General features: G+C 40.0%; 1 protein-coding gene and 1 pseudogene across 6 annotated transcripts in view; one reads left to right on the forward strand and one right to left on the reverse strand.

The window, feature by feature from the left end:
• LOC131821571 (P2R1A-PPP2R2A-interacting phosphatase regulator 1-like) overlaps positions 1–22,057 on the forward strand; it is a 71,107-nt gene that overhangs the window by 2,523 nt on the left and 46,527 nt on the right. For all 6 annotated transcript variants that reach the window (XR_009349946.1, XM_059157770.1, XM_059157771.1 and 3 more), the window contains exons 2-4: positions 187–373; positions 5,731–5,806; positions 8,338–8,424. Coding sequence is in view for 5 of the 6 variants with exons in the window: in XM_059157770.1 (XP_059013753.1) it covers positions 187–373; positions 5,731–5,806; positions 8,338–8,424 (350 nt within the window). In the remaining variant the exon portion in view is untranslated. The remainder of the gene's footprint in view (positions 1–186; positions 374–5,730; positions 5,807–8,337; positions 8,425–22,057) is intronic.
• LOC131822094 (annexin A2-like) lies at positions 16,683–19,455 on the reverse strand (annotated as a pseudogene).

A 22,057-nucleotide genomic window follows, 5' to 3' on the forward strand; every position in this document is an offset into this window, starting at 1 on the left:
TCTCAGCGTTAGGGACCCCGAGGTTGGGGGGTAGGAGGTTCTGAGCCAGTCCTGCCCCCTACTTTGTGCCCACTGGTATTAGGGATGGTAGGTAGGACTGCAAAAATGAGCGCCTCACACGTCTAAGAGGTTCCTCCTTTCTTCTCTTTTCCGCCCTTTCCTGTCTGTCCACAACTCCTCACCCAGCTGACTTGTCCTTGTGTGAATGGGAGCCAGAAAACCTTGAGAACTTCCAACCAAGCAGTGGTTTCTTCCTCGACGCGGACATGGCACAAGAGAAAATGGAACTAGACTTGGAGCTGCTGTCGAGTTCAGCCACCAAAGATGACATGCTGAGAAGATCCAACAGCGCCCCTTTGATCAGTGGGCTTGGGTGAGCAAGCAGGGGGTGGGTGGCAGGAGGTGGGGAAAGAGACTTCAGATAAAGCATTCCCATGCGTTTCTCCCTCGGGGTTCTACAGGTATCTCTCTTGTTCCTGCTCGCCGAAGATCTCACCCTCAGCTTTGGGGGGAGTGGGATGGGCTGGCTGAAGGGAGAGCGCACACCTACCCTGAGGCTGACACACATGTGAACCTGGACGTCCTCTTCTGACAGTCCACCAGGACCCAAAAGCAGCAACCTATTGGTGTGGAGCACCACTTTTCTAACTTCACCCCACCTCTTACCCACTCCTTTGAAGAAGCTGAGCATTCCCCACCCTCGCCTCGAGATCTTCTGTGATGACTGTAATTTTCTGTCATTCTCTCAGCTGCTTTGTCACCTCTGACCTTCACCTCCAGCAAATGAAAATGGTTGACAAGCGAAAAAGCTTGGACTTTTTTTTTTTAGCTTGGACCTGTTTTACACCCAGTTTTTATTTGAACAAAAAGTTTAGGTACCACAGAAACTTGATCTCCTAAATTTTGCATTCTCAATGGCCAATACTGCCCCCAACTTGGTTCTTGGGGATATGTGAAAAAAAAAAATCTTGCTCTTTTTATGTATGAGCCACAGCTATAAATACAAAAATATCGTGAAAATTTTCAAGAGGGAGTAATGGGGGGGGTGGTGTCAAAAACAGCTCCTTAGAATGCTGATAATGAAAAGCGTAAGATTTAGAAACACCATTCTAACTGATGGTTAACGATTTCCTGCACATACCCAAAAGTCTGGCATGACATGTGCTTATAATTTCTTAAAACAGAATTTGAAAGTAAGATTTTGGATCTCACATCGCAGTATCATAAAGTTTTATCAGTATTGTAAAAGTGTTTGAAAAATTCACTCAATCCCTGTGTTAGTAACTTTGCTCCTCCCTTTTCTAGCATCTTTCTAATTGATAGGTACAAATCACAACTGTCAGAAGTGAACTTGGATACCAGACCTACCCTCCTTATTTAACATATGAGGAAACTGAGGCCCATAAGTCTCTAAAATGACAAGTAACAGAGTCAGTACAAGGAACCTGTACCTCCTGATTCCTAAGCTAGTGATTTGTCCACTACTAATCAGCTTCTAAGCTTTTTAAAAAAGATTTGTTTATTTTAGAGAGAGTGCAAGTTTGGGGGGAGGAGCAGAGGGAGAAGGAGAGAGAAACTCAAGCAGATTCTGTGCTGAGCATGGAGCCCGACACAGGGCTTGATCCCATGACCTGAGCCGAAACCAAGAGTCAGACGCTTAACAAACGGCCACCCAGGTGCTTGTCAGCTTCTAAGCTTACTAACTAACCAAATGCAGCTTTCTGGTCATTTGAGATAAAGAAGAATATACTGTATAAAAGGAAAAGCAAAGTAAGATTAAGCAAAAAAAAAAAATACATGATATTTTAAAATAGAGAAATAAAGGGGCCACAGCTGTGCATGTTGGGCTGAAAACAAGAACATTCTATAAATCCAGGATTGACTCTAATCCTGTTGTATGAAAACATGAATTGTTATGAACCTGCTCTGCTAGAAGAAAGTACTTGGGGGAGAATGTTGGTTTTATTGGAAGCCTTTATGAAATGAAAAAAAAAAAAAAAGCTGCAAACAAGAAACAGAATGATGGCAGTTATCCCTTCATGCTTTGTTTTGTTCTGCAAAGGACTTAAATTTTTAAAAATCATATTAGAGCATAGTTACAGTGTCAAATTATGTAGCTTCCGCTCCTGATGGATGAAGCAAAATTGGCACAGAAAGGTAAGAGGCAATTGCATATATACCTAGTTAGTAGGAGTTCAAGGTCAAGAAACTGCAAGGTGGACCAGTTGTCAAAAGGAGGTAGCATAAAGATGATACATGACATGCCTGAGGTCAGGGAACTTGGCCAAATGATCTCCTGAGGGCAGATTTTGTGCGGTTGTGGCCAGTTTAGGGTGTGGTCAGGAAAGCAAGAACAATCTAGAGTAGAATCACACACCGTCTCATCTCGGTTGAATTCATGTTTACCGCCATTCCTTCCGGTTACTTAGGCACATTGCTCACTTCCCTCACTTTCACTTAACAGAGCCTCCGGTACTTGTTGCTTTGTTTCTTTCACTGCTCACTAAATAATTGTTGCACTTCTTTCAAGTAATTTTCCAGTTTTGCTTCATGCTTCCTGTATATACATACAATCTCTCGTGCCAGAATTTGGAGAATTTGTTCCTTAAATATTAACTCTTTAATACAAGTATTGCTGTTTTTAAAGAAGTTCTTGCACTGTTTTGTGTACATCTTGTATTAATAAAAATAACCAATGTCAAAAGTTTTGAACCTCTTGGTTCTTTATCCTCTTTAGCCCTCTACTTACCTGACTTCACTACTGGTGTCAATAACTTTGTTTAAAGGTAGTAGGTTTGTTTTTTGTCTCGTTTCTCTGGCTCTTAGGAGGATTAGAGCAAGTTCTAGGATTTCTGCCAGTGTCTTCCCCCCTCCATAAATACCTCTAGCCTGACCCTGCATTTACTGTTTGAAAGTGAAACAACTACGTGTGGGTCGAATCCATCCTGCAACTTGATTTTGTAAATAAAGTTTTACTGGAACATGGCCTTGCCCATTTGCTTCTTATTGTCCAGGGCCACTTTCCCACTATAGTGACAGACTTTAGTAGTTGGCACAGAGACTGGATATCCAACAAAGCCTCAAATATTTACTATCTGGCCCTTTGCAGAAGTTTGCTGACCATCTGTTTTATTAAATTCTTACAAACCTGGAAAGAGAATAGTGGCCATAGAGAATGGTTGCTTTGTCAATATAACTGACATAAACATATTACAGTTTAGATATTTAGAGCTGCTTATTGATCATTTGATGTGGAGCCTTGAACATGTGTCTAGTTATAGTGCCTTCACTTTTTCTAAGCTGTAGCACTTAACTCAGTTGTAGATATCACTAGGATTTTAGGAATTCATGTTGAATGACACCTACCAATTGAAATATATACTTCATCAATGATTTTTTTCAGTTATAGTCCTGTTAAAATCGACAGACAAAATTTTAGTGGAGAATATAATTGTGCCAGCCTTAAGAATTCCCCCCACAACATACAAAAAAATGGAAATATGTAACTCATTAGTGTCCCTCCAGCTCTCATAAATGACTGCTAGAATCCATTCCTGTTCTTATAGGAGAAAATGACTGGAAAATGAAGTAAAACTTAGACCCATATATACACCTATGTGCTCATAAAATACTGAATAACTGCCTGTTACATACAAATGACCATGCTGCAAAGTTGTATCTCGACTCAGTAAGCTTTTAACTTAGTAGGGCAAATAAGTAATCAAAGGACTTAAATATATGATAGAGTAAGATCTAGGCTTAGGGACAGAAAGAAAGTGCTAGGGAGATTCGAAGAACGGAGTGAGAAATGACAGCAGGATTGGTGAGGAATAAGGAGAATGTTCTTGGAGAAGAAGCATGAGATGGGTGCTGAAGGATTGATAGGAGGCAGATGGGGAGAGGGGAGCTAGATAGCTCAGACAGCATTCCGAGTGTATGGAATAAGCTTGCAGACAGAAAAACAGATGTATTCCAGAGAGCTGGTCAACTCTGCCTGGATCACTGGCTCCCAGACATTCATCTGCTGACCAGTGCTGACCCCGAGTGAATTTTTCACCACCTATATTTTTTTTTAAAGTTAAGAGCAGAGTACTTAAATATGTTGTGATATAATTGGCCAATTGTCCTTTCCTGGGCAGGACTGTACTTTATCCTGAGATTGTCAGTTATAATTTTTTTAATACCAAATTGTCCTTTCATAAATGAAACAATGGTGTTGGTAGATGGTAGGATTTTTGTTTTAATGACCTTACTGGCAAAAGAAAGATAGTTAGCAACTCTATGTTTGTGCCAAGATTTTGTTTTGAAATTTTTCTAGTCCACGAAATCCAAAAGTCTAGAGCTAAATGGTGGTGGGCTTTGGATGTTGTAGTAAAGAATGGAACTCAGCTCATGATAAAGATTTACTGAAAGTTGTGAGCAGGTAGATTGCCATAGGGACAAAACCGAGATGAAGGGACAAATCAGACTATTGCAGAGTCTGTAGGAAGGTAAAAAGGCTTGGAATTGGTTTTTGGCAAGGAGCCTGTAAAGGATAAGATGGCTGTAAGAGGGGCACCTGGGTGGCTCAGTCATTAATCGTCTGCCATCCGCTCAGGTCATGATCCCAGGGTCCTGAGATGAGCCCTGAGTTGGGCTCCCTGCTCAGCGGGAAACCTGCTTTTCCCTCTCCCACTCCCGCTGCTTGTGTTCCCTCTCTGGCTGTCTCTCTGTGTCAAATAAATAAAATCTAATAAATAATAAAAATATGAATAATAAATAAATATATTAAAAATAAAATAAATTAAAAGATAGCTATAAGAGAGACCTAGCACCTGATTGGATATGGCAAAAAAAAAAAAAAAAAAAAAAGGAAGTGTTAACACTGTCTTCTTACCGTCATCAGGGAAACCTGGATGAAAACTACATGGGAACTCTGTATTTTTGCAATGTCTTGTGTATCTTAAACTTCAAAATAAAAAGTTAAAACAAAAACAAGACATAAAAAGGAAAAGACTTCTTCAGGGTCCCAAACTCAAATAGGGCCGAGGCACCATCGGAAGCTGAGGAAGACCAGACTCTGCTTCAGCAGGCGACAGTTGCTTAGCTCCCGTCTGTTGTTGCCATGTGGGAATGTGGCCCAGTGTGGACACAGCTTGCAAATTCTCAACAGAAGCTAGAAATCTGGAATCTGGATTATCTGTGGGAAACCTCTCAGCATTTCGAGTGTGTGCAATGAACTTAAAAACATTTTAATACCGAAGAGATCAAACAAAACATATCTGTAAAAATCTCCGTTCTGGTGACCCCTGCTGCTGATTATCCCTCTTGTTCATGTGAAAACTTCAGAGTTGAGAGGGAATTGGGACTGCACATTGTAGCTTCAATCATAAATTTAAATCAGTTACAGGTTTATACAGAAAATGATGCATTTCCAAGGTTACGATAAATTATACTTCTTCTTGGTAGCATGATTAGCGGTAAAGTGGCATGCTTGAGAATTCCTTTCCTTACACGGAGATTTGTTTAGGCTCAGCCAACTAAGGCTTTGTGTGTGCACGTGTGTGTGGGTGTGCGTGTGTGCACTCGTGCGTGTGTGCATGCATGCGCGTTCTAATTTCTCCATCTGCACAGCTGTCTCCACAAAGAACCCATTTACATTAACGGCATTGCTGTTTAAGTATTTGAAATCTTATTTCTTAAAAAAAATTTTTTTGTAATGGATTTCAAATGCTTTCTTTTTCTTTGTAGTGATAACTCACAGGTGTTCCAAGCTGACATGGTAACTCCAAGAAATGACCCAACGCTTATGACACAACATTGTCTGGTAAGAAAATGCTTGTAGCAGCTTCACTGGCCAAGACTTGTGCTACTGGTCTTAACTAGTGGTCCTCATACTTGAGGATGCACCTGGAAGGCTTGTTAAAATAGACTGCTGGCCCTCGACCCCAGAGTTTCTGGTTCTGGGGGTCTGGGGCGGGGCCTGAGAATTTGCATTTCCAACAAGTTCCCAGTTTGAGCAACAGGGATCTAAACGTCACTGAAAGAAAAATAAATATGTTAACTACAGTTATGATTACTTTGCTGCAGCTGTGGCAGAATTAACTTTTAAATCCCATCTGGATTTAACATTGAGATTTGTTATTATGTATAAGACCATCTGGCTTCCAATTTTTAAAAGAACATTCTAATTTTGAGAGGAAAATTTGCAAGCTCTCCTAAGAGTAGTTTTTAGGCTTTTACTTCAACTTTTATCTCTCATTTATCTTGAATTGAAAATAAGGTTTGTTTTTCATGGTGTTATAATGTAATCTCTAAATTATAGCTCTTATCTACTAATTATCTTGTAAACATACGAAATATGCTTGTAGATCAGTAAACCAAAACGAACAAATGATTCACTATGTGAATCTTCTTATTAATGTGAAATTCATTTAAGATACAGCTAAGTATTTTGAAGTGTACGATTCAGGGGCATTTAGCGCATTTACAATGTTCAGTGACCACCCCTCTTTTCTTTCAAAAAGCAGACATCCTGGAGTGCCTGGGTGGCTTGGTCTGTTGAGCATCCGATCCTTGATTTTGGCTCAGGTCATGATCTCAGGGTCGTGAGATCCAGCCCCATGTCGCTCTGTGCTGGGCATGGAGCCTGCTTGAACTTCTCTCTCTGTCCTTCCCTCATCCTCCCCTCAAAAAAAGAAAAAAAAAAAAAAAAAAAAAAAAAGAACACATCCTTGTCTTGTTCCCTAGGTGGAAAGCTTTCAGTCTTTTAACTTTGCGTATGATATTAGCTATAGGTTTTGTCAAATGCCCTTTATTGTGTTAGGGAAATACCTTTCCATTCCTACTTACTATTTTTATCATGAAAGCTTGTTGAATTGTTTCAAATACTTTCTGCATCTGTCGAGATGATAATGTGTTATTTTCCCCTCTGCTCTGTTAATATGATGCATTACATTGATTTTCTTATTTTGAACCACCTTTGCATTCCTGAGATCAATCCCACTTGGTTCTGTTGTATAATCCTTTTAATATACTGTTAGATTGGGCTTGCCATTATTTTGTTGAGAATTTTTCCATATGTATTCATAAGGGACATTTGTCCATAGTTTTCTTTTCTTATAATATCTTTGCTGGCTTTGGTATCAGGGTAATGCTAATCTCATAGAATGTGTTAGGAAATGTTCCTCTTCTGTTTTTGGAAGAGTTTGAGTAGGATTGGTATTGATTCTTCTTCAAATGTTTGGTGAAATTCACCAGTGAAGCCATATACATACGGCCCTAGACTTTTCTTTGTTGGGGGCATTTTGAAACAAATTCTATCTCTGTACTTGTTTACAGATCTGTTGAAAAATCTCCTTTCTCTTAAGTCATTTTGGTAATTTGTGTGTTTTTTTAGGAGTTTGTCCATTTCTTCTAAATTATCTAATTTGTTGACATATAATTGTTCATAGATTTCTCTTACATGAATTTTTAGTGAAATATTATAGCTTGGAACCCATTTTAAAATATTGCCTCCTAATCTCGAAACTGGATATTTTCCAGGGTGCCTGGGTGGTGTAGTCAGTTAAGCATCTGACTCGGTTTCAGCTCATGTTGCGATCTTATGGATGGTGAGATTGAGCCCCACGCTAGGCTCTGTGCTCAGCATGGAGTCAGCTTGAAACTTTCTCTGCCTCTCTCTCTGCCCCTCCTCCACACTCACACGTGCCCTCCTTCTCTCTCTAAAATAAATAAACCTTTTAAAATTTTATTTAAAAAAGAAACTGGATATTTTCTTCTTTGTAGAATGGTATCCAATATTATTTCCACAAAGGCAATATTATTCTGGGAAAAAGTTAGAATTGTTCATTAAACAGATCTTCCTTCTATTTACTTATTCATTTACTCATTCATTTAATGGTATTTATTGAGCACTTGCTTGTCTATCAAAGATCTCCATACCTAGTCATTCTTCTTTTCTACTCAGCCAATTCAACAATTTTTTTAAAGCAATCTCCTATGTATTGGGCCCTAATCTAGTTGCCAGAGAGATCTAACCTAGTATGAGAGGCATAGGTAGGAAATGACCTCCCTTAGTTGAGATCTTACTGATATGTAGGAGTTCACTAGCTTGGGATGTGGGTCATAGGGACAGACAAGATATTTTTAAAAAGTTGGCATGTGTGAAGGCCTAGAAACAGAAGAGAGTATAGTACATTGAGAATAGAGTGTGTAGAGAATTTCAAAGAAGTGCATTCTAGCCAGTGTGGAAGTAGAGATGAAGTGGTGAGAGATGAGACTGGAGATGGGGATTAGTATAAGATCTTGTAGGGCCTTCCAAGTCATGCTAAAGATTTTTCGCTTTGTCCTCCTAAGGTCAATACAATGCCATTGAAGAGTTCCAAGTCTGTGATTGACATGACCGCATTTTCATCTTCAAAAGATTATTCTGGCTGCAAAGGGGTAAGTAGATTGGAACTGGGCAAAAGGAGATAGGAGATGATCTCAGAGGAGGCAAGTACAGTGACCCAGGCTATTGTTATGGCCGTGGACATGGAGAAGAGTGGGAGATTCATGAGATATTTGAAAGGTAGAATCAATTGCTGGTAGACTGGATGGAGGGTGGGCCGTGGTGGTGGCAAAGATGACTACTAGGCCTCTGACTTGGGCAACTGATGGGTCTGGCGAGGCCACAGAAGAGGGGTAACTTTGCCAAAAGAGTGGATTTAGAGGGGAAGATAAATTTAGTGTTGGACATGTTCAGTTTGAAGTTCTCTGAGATCTCTAGGTAGACATGTTAGTTATACTAGTTTGAAGTTCAGAATAACGGTCTGGGCTAGAGACATACATTTAGGCATCATCAGTAGATCCTTATTTAAAGCTATGGGAATGAATAATATGATTTATGGAGAGAGTAAAAAAGGAAAAAAAAAGAGGCTACAGGAAATGGCTTTAAAGATCACTAGTAATACCATGAAAATACAAGGAAAATGTTAAGTCGTATGCTATCAAGTGGTCAAACATGATAAAAACCGAAATATGTCCCTTGAGTTACCCAAATGGAGATTACTAATGAATTTCTTATATTCAAAAACAAGTTCTTTGGAGAGAGGGGTGGGGTGAGATGAAGCCGGATTGGATTGGGCTGAAGAATGCCTGAGAAGTGGGGGCCTCTAAGTGGCATCATACAGACCAGCTTGGTTATTCACTTGCACATTACCCTTTCTATGCCTTAATTTCCTCTTCTGCAAGATGGGAATGTGAGTACATTAATCAGTGTAAAATATCTCAAAAAAACTGGAAGAAAAAGAGAAAAACTGAAGAGCACATAGCACAACAGTGTGAATATACTTGACACCACTGCACTGGTGCATTTAAACATGGTTAACATGGTACATTTTATGTTATGTGTATCTTACGATAGTCTAGAGAAAAAAAAAATGCAGGACGCTTGGGTGGCTCAGTTGGTTGAGCATCTGCCTTCAACTCGGGTCGTAATGCCAGGGTCCTGGGATCAAGCCCAGCATTGAGCTCCCTGCTTATCAGAGTGCCTCCTTCTCCCTCTCCCTCTTCCTGCTCATATGCTCTCGCTCTTACAAAAAAAAATTTAAAAATGCTTACAGCATATAAAAAATCAGCATAAGGCACTCAGCACTGTATTGACACATACTAAGTACTCAATAAGTACTAGATGTTTAATTAGCAATAGTACATATAGAGCGCAAACATGTACCTGACAATTTTTTAAATGCATAATTTTCCTTAGGAATTCTAGGCTCTTAATTGGCATAAGGTTCAATTTAATATAAGACATGTTTCAAAAAAACCATCTTGCAGAACGGTTGTGTTTGGCAGAACTGATGTCATTCACACTGACTTGATGATGGGAGTTTCAAGATTTAATGGTTTAGCTTGCTGTAACAGTGTAATGCATAAGCTTTTTTTTCTTTTAAAGATTTCATTTATTTATTTCACAGTGAGAGACACAGCAAGTGAGGGACACAAACAGAGAGAGTGGGAGAGGGAGAGCAGGCTTCTCGCCTAGCAGGGAGCCTGATGCAGGGCTCGATCCCAGGACCCTGGGATCACAACCTGAGCCAAAGGCAGAAGCTTAATTACTGAGCCACCCAGGCACCCCTTAGGCTTTTATTTTGTTTGAAATATCACTTCGTTATTATTCTAAAACTTACGTAGGTTGTTACTTGCTTTCGGGATAAATAAGCTGAATTGTCTGTGAGAATGACATGGTAATTAGAGTGCTTTCAGCAGAAGTAACAAAATCCCGATATATCCCATTACAAAATAGAAATTGTTTTGGAAAAAATGCACATACGGTTGAGTAATAACATGAATCCTAAGTGTAAGGGTGCTTTCCCCATACTAGACTGTCCTTAAAATTGGTGCCGCAGGAACCCAGAGTTCATAGAGACAGCAAGTAGAATGGTGGTTGCCAGAGGCTGGGACTAGGGGTGGTATGAGAGTGATTTAATGGGTATAGGATTTTGGTTTTGCAAGATGAAAAGAGTTCTGGAGATTGGTTGCACGGCAGTATGAATATACTTAACACTACTGAACTGTACACTTAAGATGGTTAATATGGCAAATTTTATGTGTATTTTATCACAATTTTTTAAAAAAATCAGGACTGCTTTTCGTGTATTTCAATATGGGTAAAAGTGTTTTAGAAAAAAAAAATGCAGTGGTAGAGGTCATTGAAGAACCACGGGAGCCATTTAACATGCAGATAAAGATGCACATTTCCAGTCCTTGTAAAAATCTGCTCTCTCACAATTATTTTCTTTTTTTTTTTTTTTTTTTAATTTGACAGAGAGAAATCACAAGTAGATGGAGAGGCAGGCATAGAGAGAGAGAGAGGGAAGCAGGCTCCCTGCTGAGCAGAAAGCCCGATGCGGGACTCGATCCCAGGACCCTGAGATCATGACCTGAGCCGAAGGCAGCGGCTTAACCCACTGAGCCACCCAGGCGCCCTCACAATTATTTTCTTAATTAAGCTCCAGTAGTTCCCTCCACACTCTCAAAAAATCACTCCACCTCACTTCTGATGAGCAGAAACCCAAAGTCCTCTTCTGATCGTAGGGACCGTGCCTTCCCCTGACTATCCCTTCTCTGTGTTTCCTAAGAACTCCAGGGTTGGTGTGCCTGTTCCCCACTCTTCCACTAGGAGTTCTCTTCCTGGCACCTCTGTTGAATTTGGGGCAGCCACATCTCTTCTCCATCTCCACCCCCTCCTACTCCAAGAAAAGCAGGAGAAATGTTTCTTCTTCCTAGCAGAAATGATTGTGCTCTTCTTGAACACTTTAATTTTAATTTTAATTTTAATTTTATGGCTACCGATATTTATCTGATTAGGTTTTGCTTTTCATGTGGCAACTACAAACTAAACTTAATTTACAGCCCACCCAGTAGTAAGTGTGTGATACATTCCTGGCCCTGCTTTATGCTCCATCCCGCTGGCCTACATTCAGTTCATGTTCAGGGTCAGTCATTGCAGGAACTAGACAGAGGCATTGAGAAACATAGCGTACAGCTCCTGTTCTGGATTTGCTAAGTGCTTTAGCTCTAGTAAGTACAGAAGGAATGGGTTAAAAATAGCAAACATAGTAAAGTTAAACTTGTTTTCAAAGAATTTAAGGTCTTTACAGTATTAGTTTTCTGTGGTTTCTCCTTTAAATGGAACTAAGCTTGATCTTTCCCTTCTTAATTCCTTCGGTGAGGATAATGCTTGGGAATCTGCTTCACCCAGCGCACTCCCCAATGCCCCCCACTCCTCCCTAGCCCCATGCCCTCCTTCCTTGGTGCGGTTTCTCTTGCTTCCTCCCAAGAACTCCTCTCCACTCCTAGAGTGTGATAAACAGGCGCAATGAGAATTTTACATAAAAGACACCAGTGAGGTTTATTGATGTCTCAGAAGTGCTTTCTTTCTATTTTAATACTTGATTTCATGTAGAAAAACTATCTAGGGATGCCTCAGTCAGTTAAGCGTCTGCCTTTGGCTCAGGTCGTGACTCCAGGGTCTTGGGATCAAGTTCTGCATCCGGCCTCTTGCTCAGCCGGGAGCCTGCTTCTCTCTCTGCCTCTGCCTGCTGCTCCTCCTGCTTGTGCGGTCTCTGTCTCTCTGACAAATAAAGAAATAAAATCTTCAAAAAATATATTTTAAAAAGTTATCTAAGGTAATTCCCTTGCAAACACCACCTGTAGTGCTTAACCTGTGGGAGATTGTCTTCCAGAAGCCTTCTTTTCTCCAACTAATTTTCCATGTTATTCCTAAAAAATCAGCCAAGTTCAATATTTAATCTACATTTTATGGCTTATGAGTCTATAGCTCAAGTTCAAATCCTACCCTCCCCAGACATTTCACACTACATTCCTGTTGATCTCATCAATTTTAGTCAGGCAGTCCTCTCAGGATTTCCTAGATAACATTTTTTAAAAATAATTTTTAAAAAATTTTTATAAACATATAATGTATTATTAGCCCCAGGGGTACAGGTCTGTGAATCGCCAGGTTTACAGACTTCACAGCACTCATCATAGCACATACCCTCCCCCATGTCCGTAACCCCACCACCCTCTCCCTACCCCCCTCCCCCTGGCCACCCTCAGTTTGTTTTGTGAGATTAAGAGTCTCTTATGGTTTGTCTCCCTCCAGATCCCATCTTGCTTCATTTATTCTTTTCCTACCCCACAACCCCCCCATGTTGCATCTGCACTTCCTCATATCAGGGAGATCATATGATAGTTGTCTTTCTCCGATTGACTTATTTCGCTAAGCATAATACCCTTTAGTTCCATCCACGTTGTCACAAATGACAAGATTTCATTTCTTTTGATGGCTGCATAGTATTTTATTTTATGTATGTGTGTGTGTGTATGTATATATATATACCACTTCTTCTTTATCCATTCATCTGTTGATGGACATCTAGGTTCTTTCCATAGTTTGGTTATTGTGGACATTGCTGCTATAAACATTAGGGTGCATGTGCCCTTTTGGATCACTACATTTGTATCTTTAGGGTAAATACCCAATAGTGCAATTGCTGGGTCATAGGGTAGTTCTATTTTCAACTTTTTGAGGAGCCTCCATGCTGTTTTCCAGAGTGGTTGCACCAGCTTGCATTCCCACCAACAGTGTAGGAGGGGTCCCCTTTCTCTGCATCCTTGCCATCATCTGTCATTTCCTGACTTGTTAATTTTAGCCATTCTGACTGGTGTGAGGTGGTATCTCATTGTGGTTTTGATTTGTATTTCCCTGATGCCGAGTGATGTGGAGCACTTTTTCATGTGTCTGTTGGCCATCTGGATGTCTTCTTTGCAGAAATGTCTGTTCATGTCCTCTGCTCCTTTCTTGATTGGATTATTTGTTCTTTGGGTGTTGAGTTTGCTAAGCTATTTATAGATTTTGGATACTAGCCCTTTATCTGATATGTCATTTGCAAATATCTTCTCCCATTCTGTCATTTGTCTTTTGGTTTTGTTTACTGTTTCCTTTGCTGTGCAAAAGCTTTTGATATTGATGAATTCCCAGTAGTTCATTTTTGCCCTTGCTTCCCTTGCCTTTGGTGATGTTCCTAGGAAGAAGTTGCTATGGCTTAGGTCAAAGAGGTTGCTGCATGTGGTCTCCTCAAGGATTTTGATGGATTCCTGTCTCACATTGAGGTCCTTTGTCCATTTTGAGTCTGTTTTTGTGTGTGGTGTAAGGAAATGGTCCAGTTTCATTTTTCTGCATGTGGCTGTCCAATTTTCCCAACACCATTTGTTGAAGAAGCTGTCTTTTTTCCATTGGACATTCTTTCCTGCTTTGTCGAAGATTAGTTGACCATAGAGTTGAGGGTCTATTTCTGGGTTCTCTATTCTGTTCCATTGATCTATGTGTCTGTTTTTGTGCCAGTACCATACTGTCTTGATGATGACAGCTTTGTAATAGACCTTGAAGTCCAGAATTGTGATGCCACCAACTTTGGCTTTCTTTTTCAATATTCTTTTGGCTATTCGAGGTCTTTTCTGGTTCCATATAAATTTTAAGATTATTTGTTCCATTTCTTTGAAAAAAAATGGATGGGATTTTGATAGGGATTTCATTAAATGTGTAGATGGCTTTTGGTAGCATAGACATTTTCACAATATTTGTTCTTCCAATCCATGAGCATGGAACATTTTTCCATTTCTTTGTGTCTTCCTCAATTTCCTTTGTGAGTACTTTATAGTTTTCTGGGTATAGATTCTATGCCTCTTTGGTTAGGTTTATTCTAGGTATCCTATGGGTTTGGGTGTTATTGTAAATGGGATTGACTCCTTAATTTCTCCTTCTTCTGTCTTGTTGTTGGTGTAAAGAAATGCAACTGATTTCTGTGCATTGATTTTATATCCTGACACTTTACTGAATTCCTATACAAGTTCTAGCAGATTTGGAGTGGAGTCAAGATAACGTTTTCCAATAGGAAATTCTAAAACTTTACCTAAAACTAACCAGTTCCTTCCCATCCCTTAGATTTCAATTAAAGATAATCTCTTCCAGGAAGTCTTTCATAGTTAGTTTGGGACAGTTTGCCACACCATGCAATTCTCTTCTTTTGTTTTTTATAACATGTCATCATGATATAGCTAAAGTACCATCATTTCTTTTTATAGAGCATATGTATATATTGAAGTTCAGGTTAGCATGTCTTTGCAATTAGAATGTTTCACATTTTATATGGTGAACTTCTGGGTTTGAATGATAACATCATGAGCATCAGTAGCATGACTTAGATTTATTAAAATTTTGTGTGTTTGAAAGATGTGAGTGTGTGTGTGTGTGTGTGTGTGTGTGTATATTTGATTTTTTTTTTTCCAGGGAAAACCTATATTTTTCAGATTTGGTGCATGTCACTGTATAACAGCTTCTCAGTGATCAATGCTAATAAAGGGAAGCATTGGGGGAAATATCCCAAACTGTGGATAAATCACAATATTTTCTACTTGCTTTGGAAAATAGATTATTTTTATTAGCATGCTTTAAGAATGGCTGTACAATTTTTTTTAATTAGTAATAATATCTAATGTTGGAGAGGTAGAAGAAAATTGATATTCTCATACACTGCTAGAAAGTAGATTTGTGGGGCACCTGGGTGGCTCAGTGGGTTAAACCTCTGCCTTCGGCTCAGGTCATGATCCCAGCGTCCTGGGATTGAGCCCCGCATCGATTGGGCTCTCTGCTCAGTGGGGAGCCTGCGAGCCTGCTTCTGCCTCTCTCTCTGCCTGCCTCTCTGCCTCCTTGTGACCTCTCTCTCTCTCTCTCTGTGTCAAATAAATAAATGAATAAATCTTAAAAAAAAAAAAGGAAAGAAAGTAAATTTGTATAAGCTTTCTGGAATGCGATTTGGCAATGCATATCAATAGCACTGTGACTCAGAAATTCCATCTCTGTGAATTTCTCCTAAAGAACTCATTAAGGATATGTGCAAAGATTAGCTTTAAAGTTGTTATCATAGTGGGCGCCTGGGTGGCTCAGTGGGTTAAGCCGCTGCCTTCGGCTCAGGTCATGATCTCAGGGTCCTGGGATCGAGTCCCACATCGGGCTCTCTGCTCAGCAGGGAGCCTGCTTCCCTCTCTCTCTCTCTCTCTCTCTGCCTGCCTCTCCGACTACTTGTGATTTCTCTCTGTCAAATAAATAAATAAATAAATCTTAAAAAAAAAAAAGTTGTTATCATAGTATTATGAGTGAGCAAAAAAATGTGGCAACAATATGAATGGTTAGGGATAGATGAAGTGAATGAGCTTTCATTATCCGTGTTTGAATCCAGTTCTGGTAACTACTAGCTCTATGCACTTGAATAAGTTGCCTAATTTCTCTGGCCCCCAGTTTTCTAATCTTTAAAGTGGGGATAATAGGGACGCCTGAGTGGCTCAGTCGGTTAAGCTGCTGAAGTTGGCTCAGGCCATGATCCCAGGGTCCTGGGATCGAGTTCTGCATTGGGCTCCCTACTCAGCAGGGAGCCTGCTTCTCCTTCTCCCTCTGGCTGCCACTCTGCCTGCTGTGTGTGCGCACTCTCTCTCTCTCTGACAAATAAATAAATAAATAAAATCTTTTTTAAAAATAAAATAAAATGGGGACAATAATAATGGCTACATCATGGGGTTGTGAGAATTGAGTGAGATAAGATATGCTGGGCACATAATTAATGCGTGCTTCTTACTATGGTACATTCAGATGATATAATATTCAGCCTTGAAAAATGATGTTGCAGGTGGGGTGCCTGGCTGACTCAGTCGATAGAGCATGTGACTCTTAATCTCAGGGTCATGAGTTCAAGCCCCACATTTGGTGTAGAGCTTACTTATAATAAAATATAAAAAAATCAAAATAAAAATGGTGTTGCAGGTAAATTTTAACATGGAGCGATATGTGGAATGTATGAAGTTATTTTTGTTTTGTTTCTACAGTAAAAATTCAGTTTATTTATCTGTTTATAACACAATACACAGGAAGCAAAGTGTTTCACATCATAGATTTCACTTTCAACTCCTTGAACTGTCATTTCTTTTGCTAAAAGGAGAGACTAGTGGGGAAAGCCAGGCAATGCCTAGGCAAGTAAAATAAAGTTGGGTTGAGGGGCAATGCTGATGCCATCCTCACAGGGATGGACACGAGGGGCTGTTTGTAGCAAGCTGATTTTCTAGAACTGGTGGCTGGAGGCACAGAAGCACCACTCGGACACTCACACTTTGTTCCGCTCTGCCCCCAGGCACAGCCACACCTGGTCGTTGCCCTTACTGTCTTCCTGGATGTGATAGTGCAGGGACATGCCATACTTTCTCTTGAATTCAGACCTAATTTTCAACATGTCCCCTTCCTTCTCTGTGGGTGACCGTGATTCTAATCAGGACCTTATCATGACCCCTCTTACCCTTCTTGGAATCACACATTCAGTCATCAAAATAGAACAGCTTGTTCTGAATACACTGGACCAGGTTCAGAAAAGCATTTTCCAGGTCTCTTTGACCTCTTCCTTGATCATAAGGGCTGTAGCTCTTGTACTTTTCAGATTCTTTCTGGATGTGATGCATACTCGCTTGGTCAAGATGCCGATTGCCTTGGGAACATCAGTTCTTTCCTCTTCACTCCAGCATTAGAGATCATAGGCATCTAGGGTCAAATAGTTTATAATCAAAGACAGAGCCATCCTCTGCTCTTCTGCTCTTCGCAAGGATAACCATCAGCTTGCAGAAGTCACCAGATGTGTTGGAAACAGTGTCCTTCTCCAGATCAGTCTTGTACATTTTCTTATAAACTGTTAATTTCCTCTAGCATCTAATTGGCCCTGGAGCAGATGATCTCAGTAAGGGAACTCTCCTCAGTCCTCAGCATGTTCATCAGCGAGGCTTTCAGCTTGGAAGCTGCATACTGAGCAGGTGTTTTTTCAGTAGGCCCCAAATCACCTTCTCCATGTGGCCAGGCATCTAGGCAAGGCTGAGTTCAATGCTGATGCAGATTCCTTTTTGATCCTTGTCTGGTAGGTGAAGGCAATATCCTGTTTATCCTCATTACTGTGGTTGGTCAGTATGTTGATGACAGTTACCTCATCCACACTTTTAGCATTGATACCATTTCAGTGTTCAAAGCATTACACTTGATTTCAAAGTTGGTGTATGTTTTGACTGACCTGTATGTATTTGGGGGTATAGAGTGGTCACCCTGTCAGCGGAGTGTGAACAGTGGACATTTTGGAAGATGCTGGCCCATAAGTTGAAAGCTGCTAGCATCCCAAGATGCAGAGCCAGAATGTATTAAAATATAAAGAAAAAAAAATACCCAAACTGCAGGATAGAATGTGTGGGAGGATCCAGGTCTGGAAAAGGAAACACTTAAATATTTACTATGGCCATCTCTGGATGGTGGGTGCTGCTGGTTTTTTCCCCATTCATTATGTTCTATACTGGGCGTGTATTGCTTTATAATGAGAAAAAAGTAAGTCAGTTTCCATTGGGAAAAAAGATCAGGATGAATAGGTGGGACTCAGAGGGTTCTTAGGGCAGTGGCACTATTCAGTATGATACTGTAATGATGGATATGGGTCATTATACATATGTCCAGACCTAAAGAATGTATAACATGAAGAGTGAACTCCAGTGTAAACTATGAACTTTGGGTAGTAATGATGTATCAATGTAGGTTCATCTATCATAATAATTTACCACTTTTGTTCAGCTTTTAATAGTGGGAGAGGCTCTGCTTATGTGGGAGTTGAGGAAATCTTTGTACCTGCCACTCAATTTTGCTGTGAACATAAAACTGATCTAAAAAATAGAGTTTGTTAAAAGTAAATTAGTTAAAAGATTGGATGGGAAAAAGAATAAAGAATGCTGGCTAGCAAGGAGTAGATATCTAAGTCTTGTAAAGCTACCATATATAATTCTAGTTGTTGTTTATATGTCGTTAAACATTGAATTCTAGAAATATTTGATGATGGTGGTGATAATGGTGGTAGCCATAGTAATAGTTACCATTAGTTACCAATAGTTACCATTGACTGAGCATGTACTCTGTGCCAGGTGCTGTGTGAAGCATATTACATGCATTATCACCATTATCATATTTCATACAAGGCAACGCTTGAAAGAGAAACTTTTTACATCGTTCATAGCACTGTTCCATAGAGCAACAAATCATATGTCCAATATAAACCTTTTATGCAAGTTTTATGGAGGAGTTTGCTGACTTTTCTGATAAAGGTCAACTAGTAGCCTTATTGATTTGAATTAGGAATTTTCTTTTTTTAAACTGTATTTTTTTTTTGAAAGAGAGAGAGAGAGAGCAAGCAGGGAGAGCTGCAGTGGCAGAGGGAGAGAGAATCCTAAGCAGGCTCCCCACTCAGCACAAAGCTTGATGTGGAAACCGATCTCACAACCCTAAGATCGTGACCTGAGCCAAAATCAATAGTTTGATTCCTAACCAGCTGGACCACCCAGGTGCTCCAAATTAGGAATTTTCTTGAAATGTCAACCCTGGGACATGATTAGTACAGGCTAGTCTGAATTTCTGGCCAGTTAGCAGTCATTAGCTGTCTGATAACCTCCTTCTTCATACCCATCCTCTGGATAGAGCCTGAACCAGGCTCAGGGCTTATGAGTATGTGTGTCTCTTCCAAAGTTAAATAGACCATGCTGTTAGGTGTAATCTGCTCATCTGTGTCTACCAAAGTAGATCATTTTGCCACAATTCAGTTGTTTGGCTTTTTTTTTTTTAGTGTGGCATTCAAGGGTGAAGACCCTGTTGGCCTCAGAATCTTCTGTCCCTCTAGAAACACCTCGCATTGCACTCACACAGGACTAACAACCTTTCCTAAAACATGTTTCCTAGAACATGCCTAGCACTTTCCCTTTTCTCTTGCTTATGCTGTCAAACTCTTTGCCCTATGAGGCCCAACTCACACCACCACCTTGTGCCTTACCTGTCTCCCATCTCCCATTCCCTTCATCATTAACTCTCATGTCTGGACTGTAAGATGTCTATGGGTAATAACTATGGCTTACTTTTCTTTTAATTTCTCCTTCCCCTCTGAGTAGAAAAACAGTTTCTTAAATATAATAAGAGCCCAATAAATATTGAAATACTTAAGAGTTAGCCCTTTGTTATGATAAAGTAATTATGGCTCATTGTCTAATATAGTTTAAATGTAGTGAATTTTCAGTGACCCTTATATGAATTTTCCATTATTACTTCTATAACCTTGGCTGTTTCCCCCACCTTATAGCAAATGATTAGAAAAAACAAACTGGTTTTAATACTGTCTTAAGCAAAATGTAACTAGTGAAAGATTTAAAATCTAATAAAAATTCACACTAGCTACTTCATAAAAATACTTAATTTTATGTAAAAAATACATAAAAATATATCCAACACACCTTTTTGAACACTCATCTTCTCCCCACACACAACCTCATTCTTCTTTTTTTTTTTTTAAAGATTTTATTTATTTATTTGACAGAGAGAGATCACAAGTAGATGGAGAGGCAGGCAGAGAGAGAGAGAGAGGGAAGCAGGCTCCCTGCTGAGCAGAGAGCCCAATGTGGGACTTGATCCCAGGACCCTGAGATCATGACCTGAGCCGAAGGTAGCGGCTTAACCCACTGAGCCACCCAGGCGCCCCCAAACTCATTCTTCTTACTGCCTTTCCAGTCTACCTCAGACCAATCGTGAGCTCTTTTCACTCTTTCATTCATTTTTTTAAAGATTTTATTTATCTATTTTTTTATGTTTTAGAGAGAGAGCATGTGTGAGTGCAGTGTGGGAGGGGCAGAGGGAGAGAGAGAATCTTAAGCAGGCTCCGTGCTCAGCTAGGAGCCCCCCTCAGGGCTCAATCCCACGACCTGAGATCATGACCGGAGCCAAAATCAAGAGTTGAACACTCAACTGACTGAGCCACCCAGGCGCCCCTAAGGATTTTATTTTTAAGTAATCTCTACTCCCAACATGGGGCTTGAACTCACAACCCAGAGATTAAGGGTCATGTGCTCTACTGACTGAGCCAGCCAGGCACCCCTCTTTACACTTTCTCATCATTTCTCCTGTCTACCTCCTCTTTATCCTGCTCTTTTTCATTCTGACTCTCATTATCTCTTCCCTGGCCTTTGACGCTGCTTCTAGTCCCTCTTCCCTCCATCCTCAGTTTGTTCTGTATATGCTGCTAGGGTTGCCTTTCTAAATCAGATTTGATCTTGTTTAAAATACTTTTGAATTGGGGCGCCCGGGTGGCTCAGTCATTAAGTGCCTGCCTTTGGCTCAGGTCATGATCCTGGGATCCTGGGATTGAGCCCTGCATGGGGGTTCCTGCTCAGTGCAGAGCCTATTTCTCCCTCTTCCACTCCCCCTGCTTGTGTTCCCTGTTTCGCTGATGTCTCTCTCTCTCTCTGTCAAATAAGTAAATAAAATTTTTAAAAATAAAATAGTTCTGAGTTTTAAGAACTCAGAAGGATCTATGCTTTATGTTTCCTATTGGGCTCAAAAGGCTAAAATCCAAAATCCATAATCTGGTTTCAGCTGGATTTCCCCAAATTTGCCCTATCCTTTCATGCCCTATCATGTACCAAATTTCAGCCACCCTGAATCTCTCTGTTCCCCAAACATGCCTCTACCTGAGCATCTCTTCCCACTCCCTGAAATAACCTGCTACCTCTTCCCTGTCTATCGAATTCCTACCCTCCTTTGTGAAGCCTTCCCCAGGAACCCCAGATGGAGATACAGCCTCTGTTCCTTGACTTCACACAAATCATAACTAGTTCTAACACTGACCTATGGTCTAATTTGCCCTACCTACACTTTAAATTTCTCAAGGACAGGAAAATGTTTTATTTCTCTTTAGATCTTCAAGGTCTAGCACAGTGGTTTGCCTCATTAAATATTTCTGAATGCACAACTCATTGTGTTCTTAAGATATAATGTAAAAGTAAGATATGCTAGATTCATTATCTGGCATTTCAAGAACTAACCGGGATACAGGTAGAATGGATAAATGAATTCTAAAGGTACTTTTCAAGACTCATTTTCACACTTAGCTTTAAATCTGTCCATTCTTTCATTCCCCTCTTGCGTGGGTCCTCATAAGCTTTGCGATAAGACGGAACAGGAGAAAGTAATCTAGATGACAAGTATCTGAACAAGCAAGAGAAAATGTACTGAGCTACTTGGAAGTGACCGCCTTAAGTCATTTTATATTATGAAAGTATGGTTTCTTCAGCTAGGTTCTAAGATATGTGATGGGGTTGCTTTGTTTGTTTGTTGCAAGGTAAATCTGGCAAGAAAAAAATGAAGTGGTTTTAAGATCCAGTGCCTTGAGAAAGGGAAAGTAGAGATAAACAAAATGTTCTGTTGATGTTCTGCCCAGTACCTTTTATGTTAACAGTTATTTTGTTCTGTACACACACACACACACACACATACACACACATACACACATACATCTACATACCTACATATATGTATATATATACACACACATACTTTTGGCTAGTATAATTTTCAGTCAAGAGTCAATTGGATCTTTTAATATTTAATTTTAAACCTAACTTATACTGTTGCTAACGTGCATTAGAC

Source organism: Mustela lutreola, chromosome X, assembly GCF_030435805.1.
Source record: "Mustela lutreola isolate mMusLut2 chromosome X, mMusLut2.pri, whole genome shotgun sequence".
Taxonomy (NCBI): domain Eukaryota; kingdom Metazoa; phylum Chordata; class Mammalia; order Carnivora; family Mustelidae; genus Mustela; species Mustela lutreola.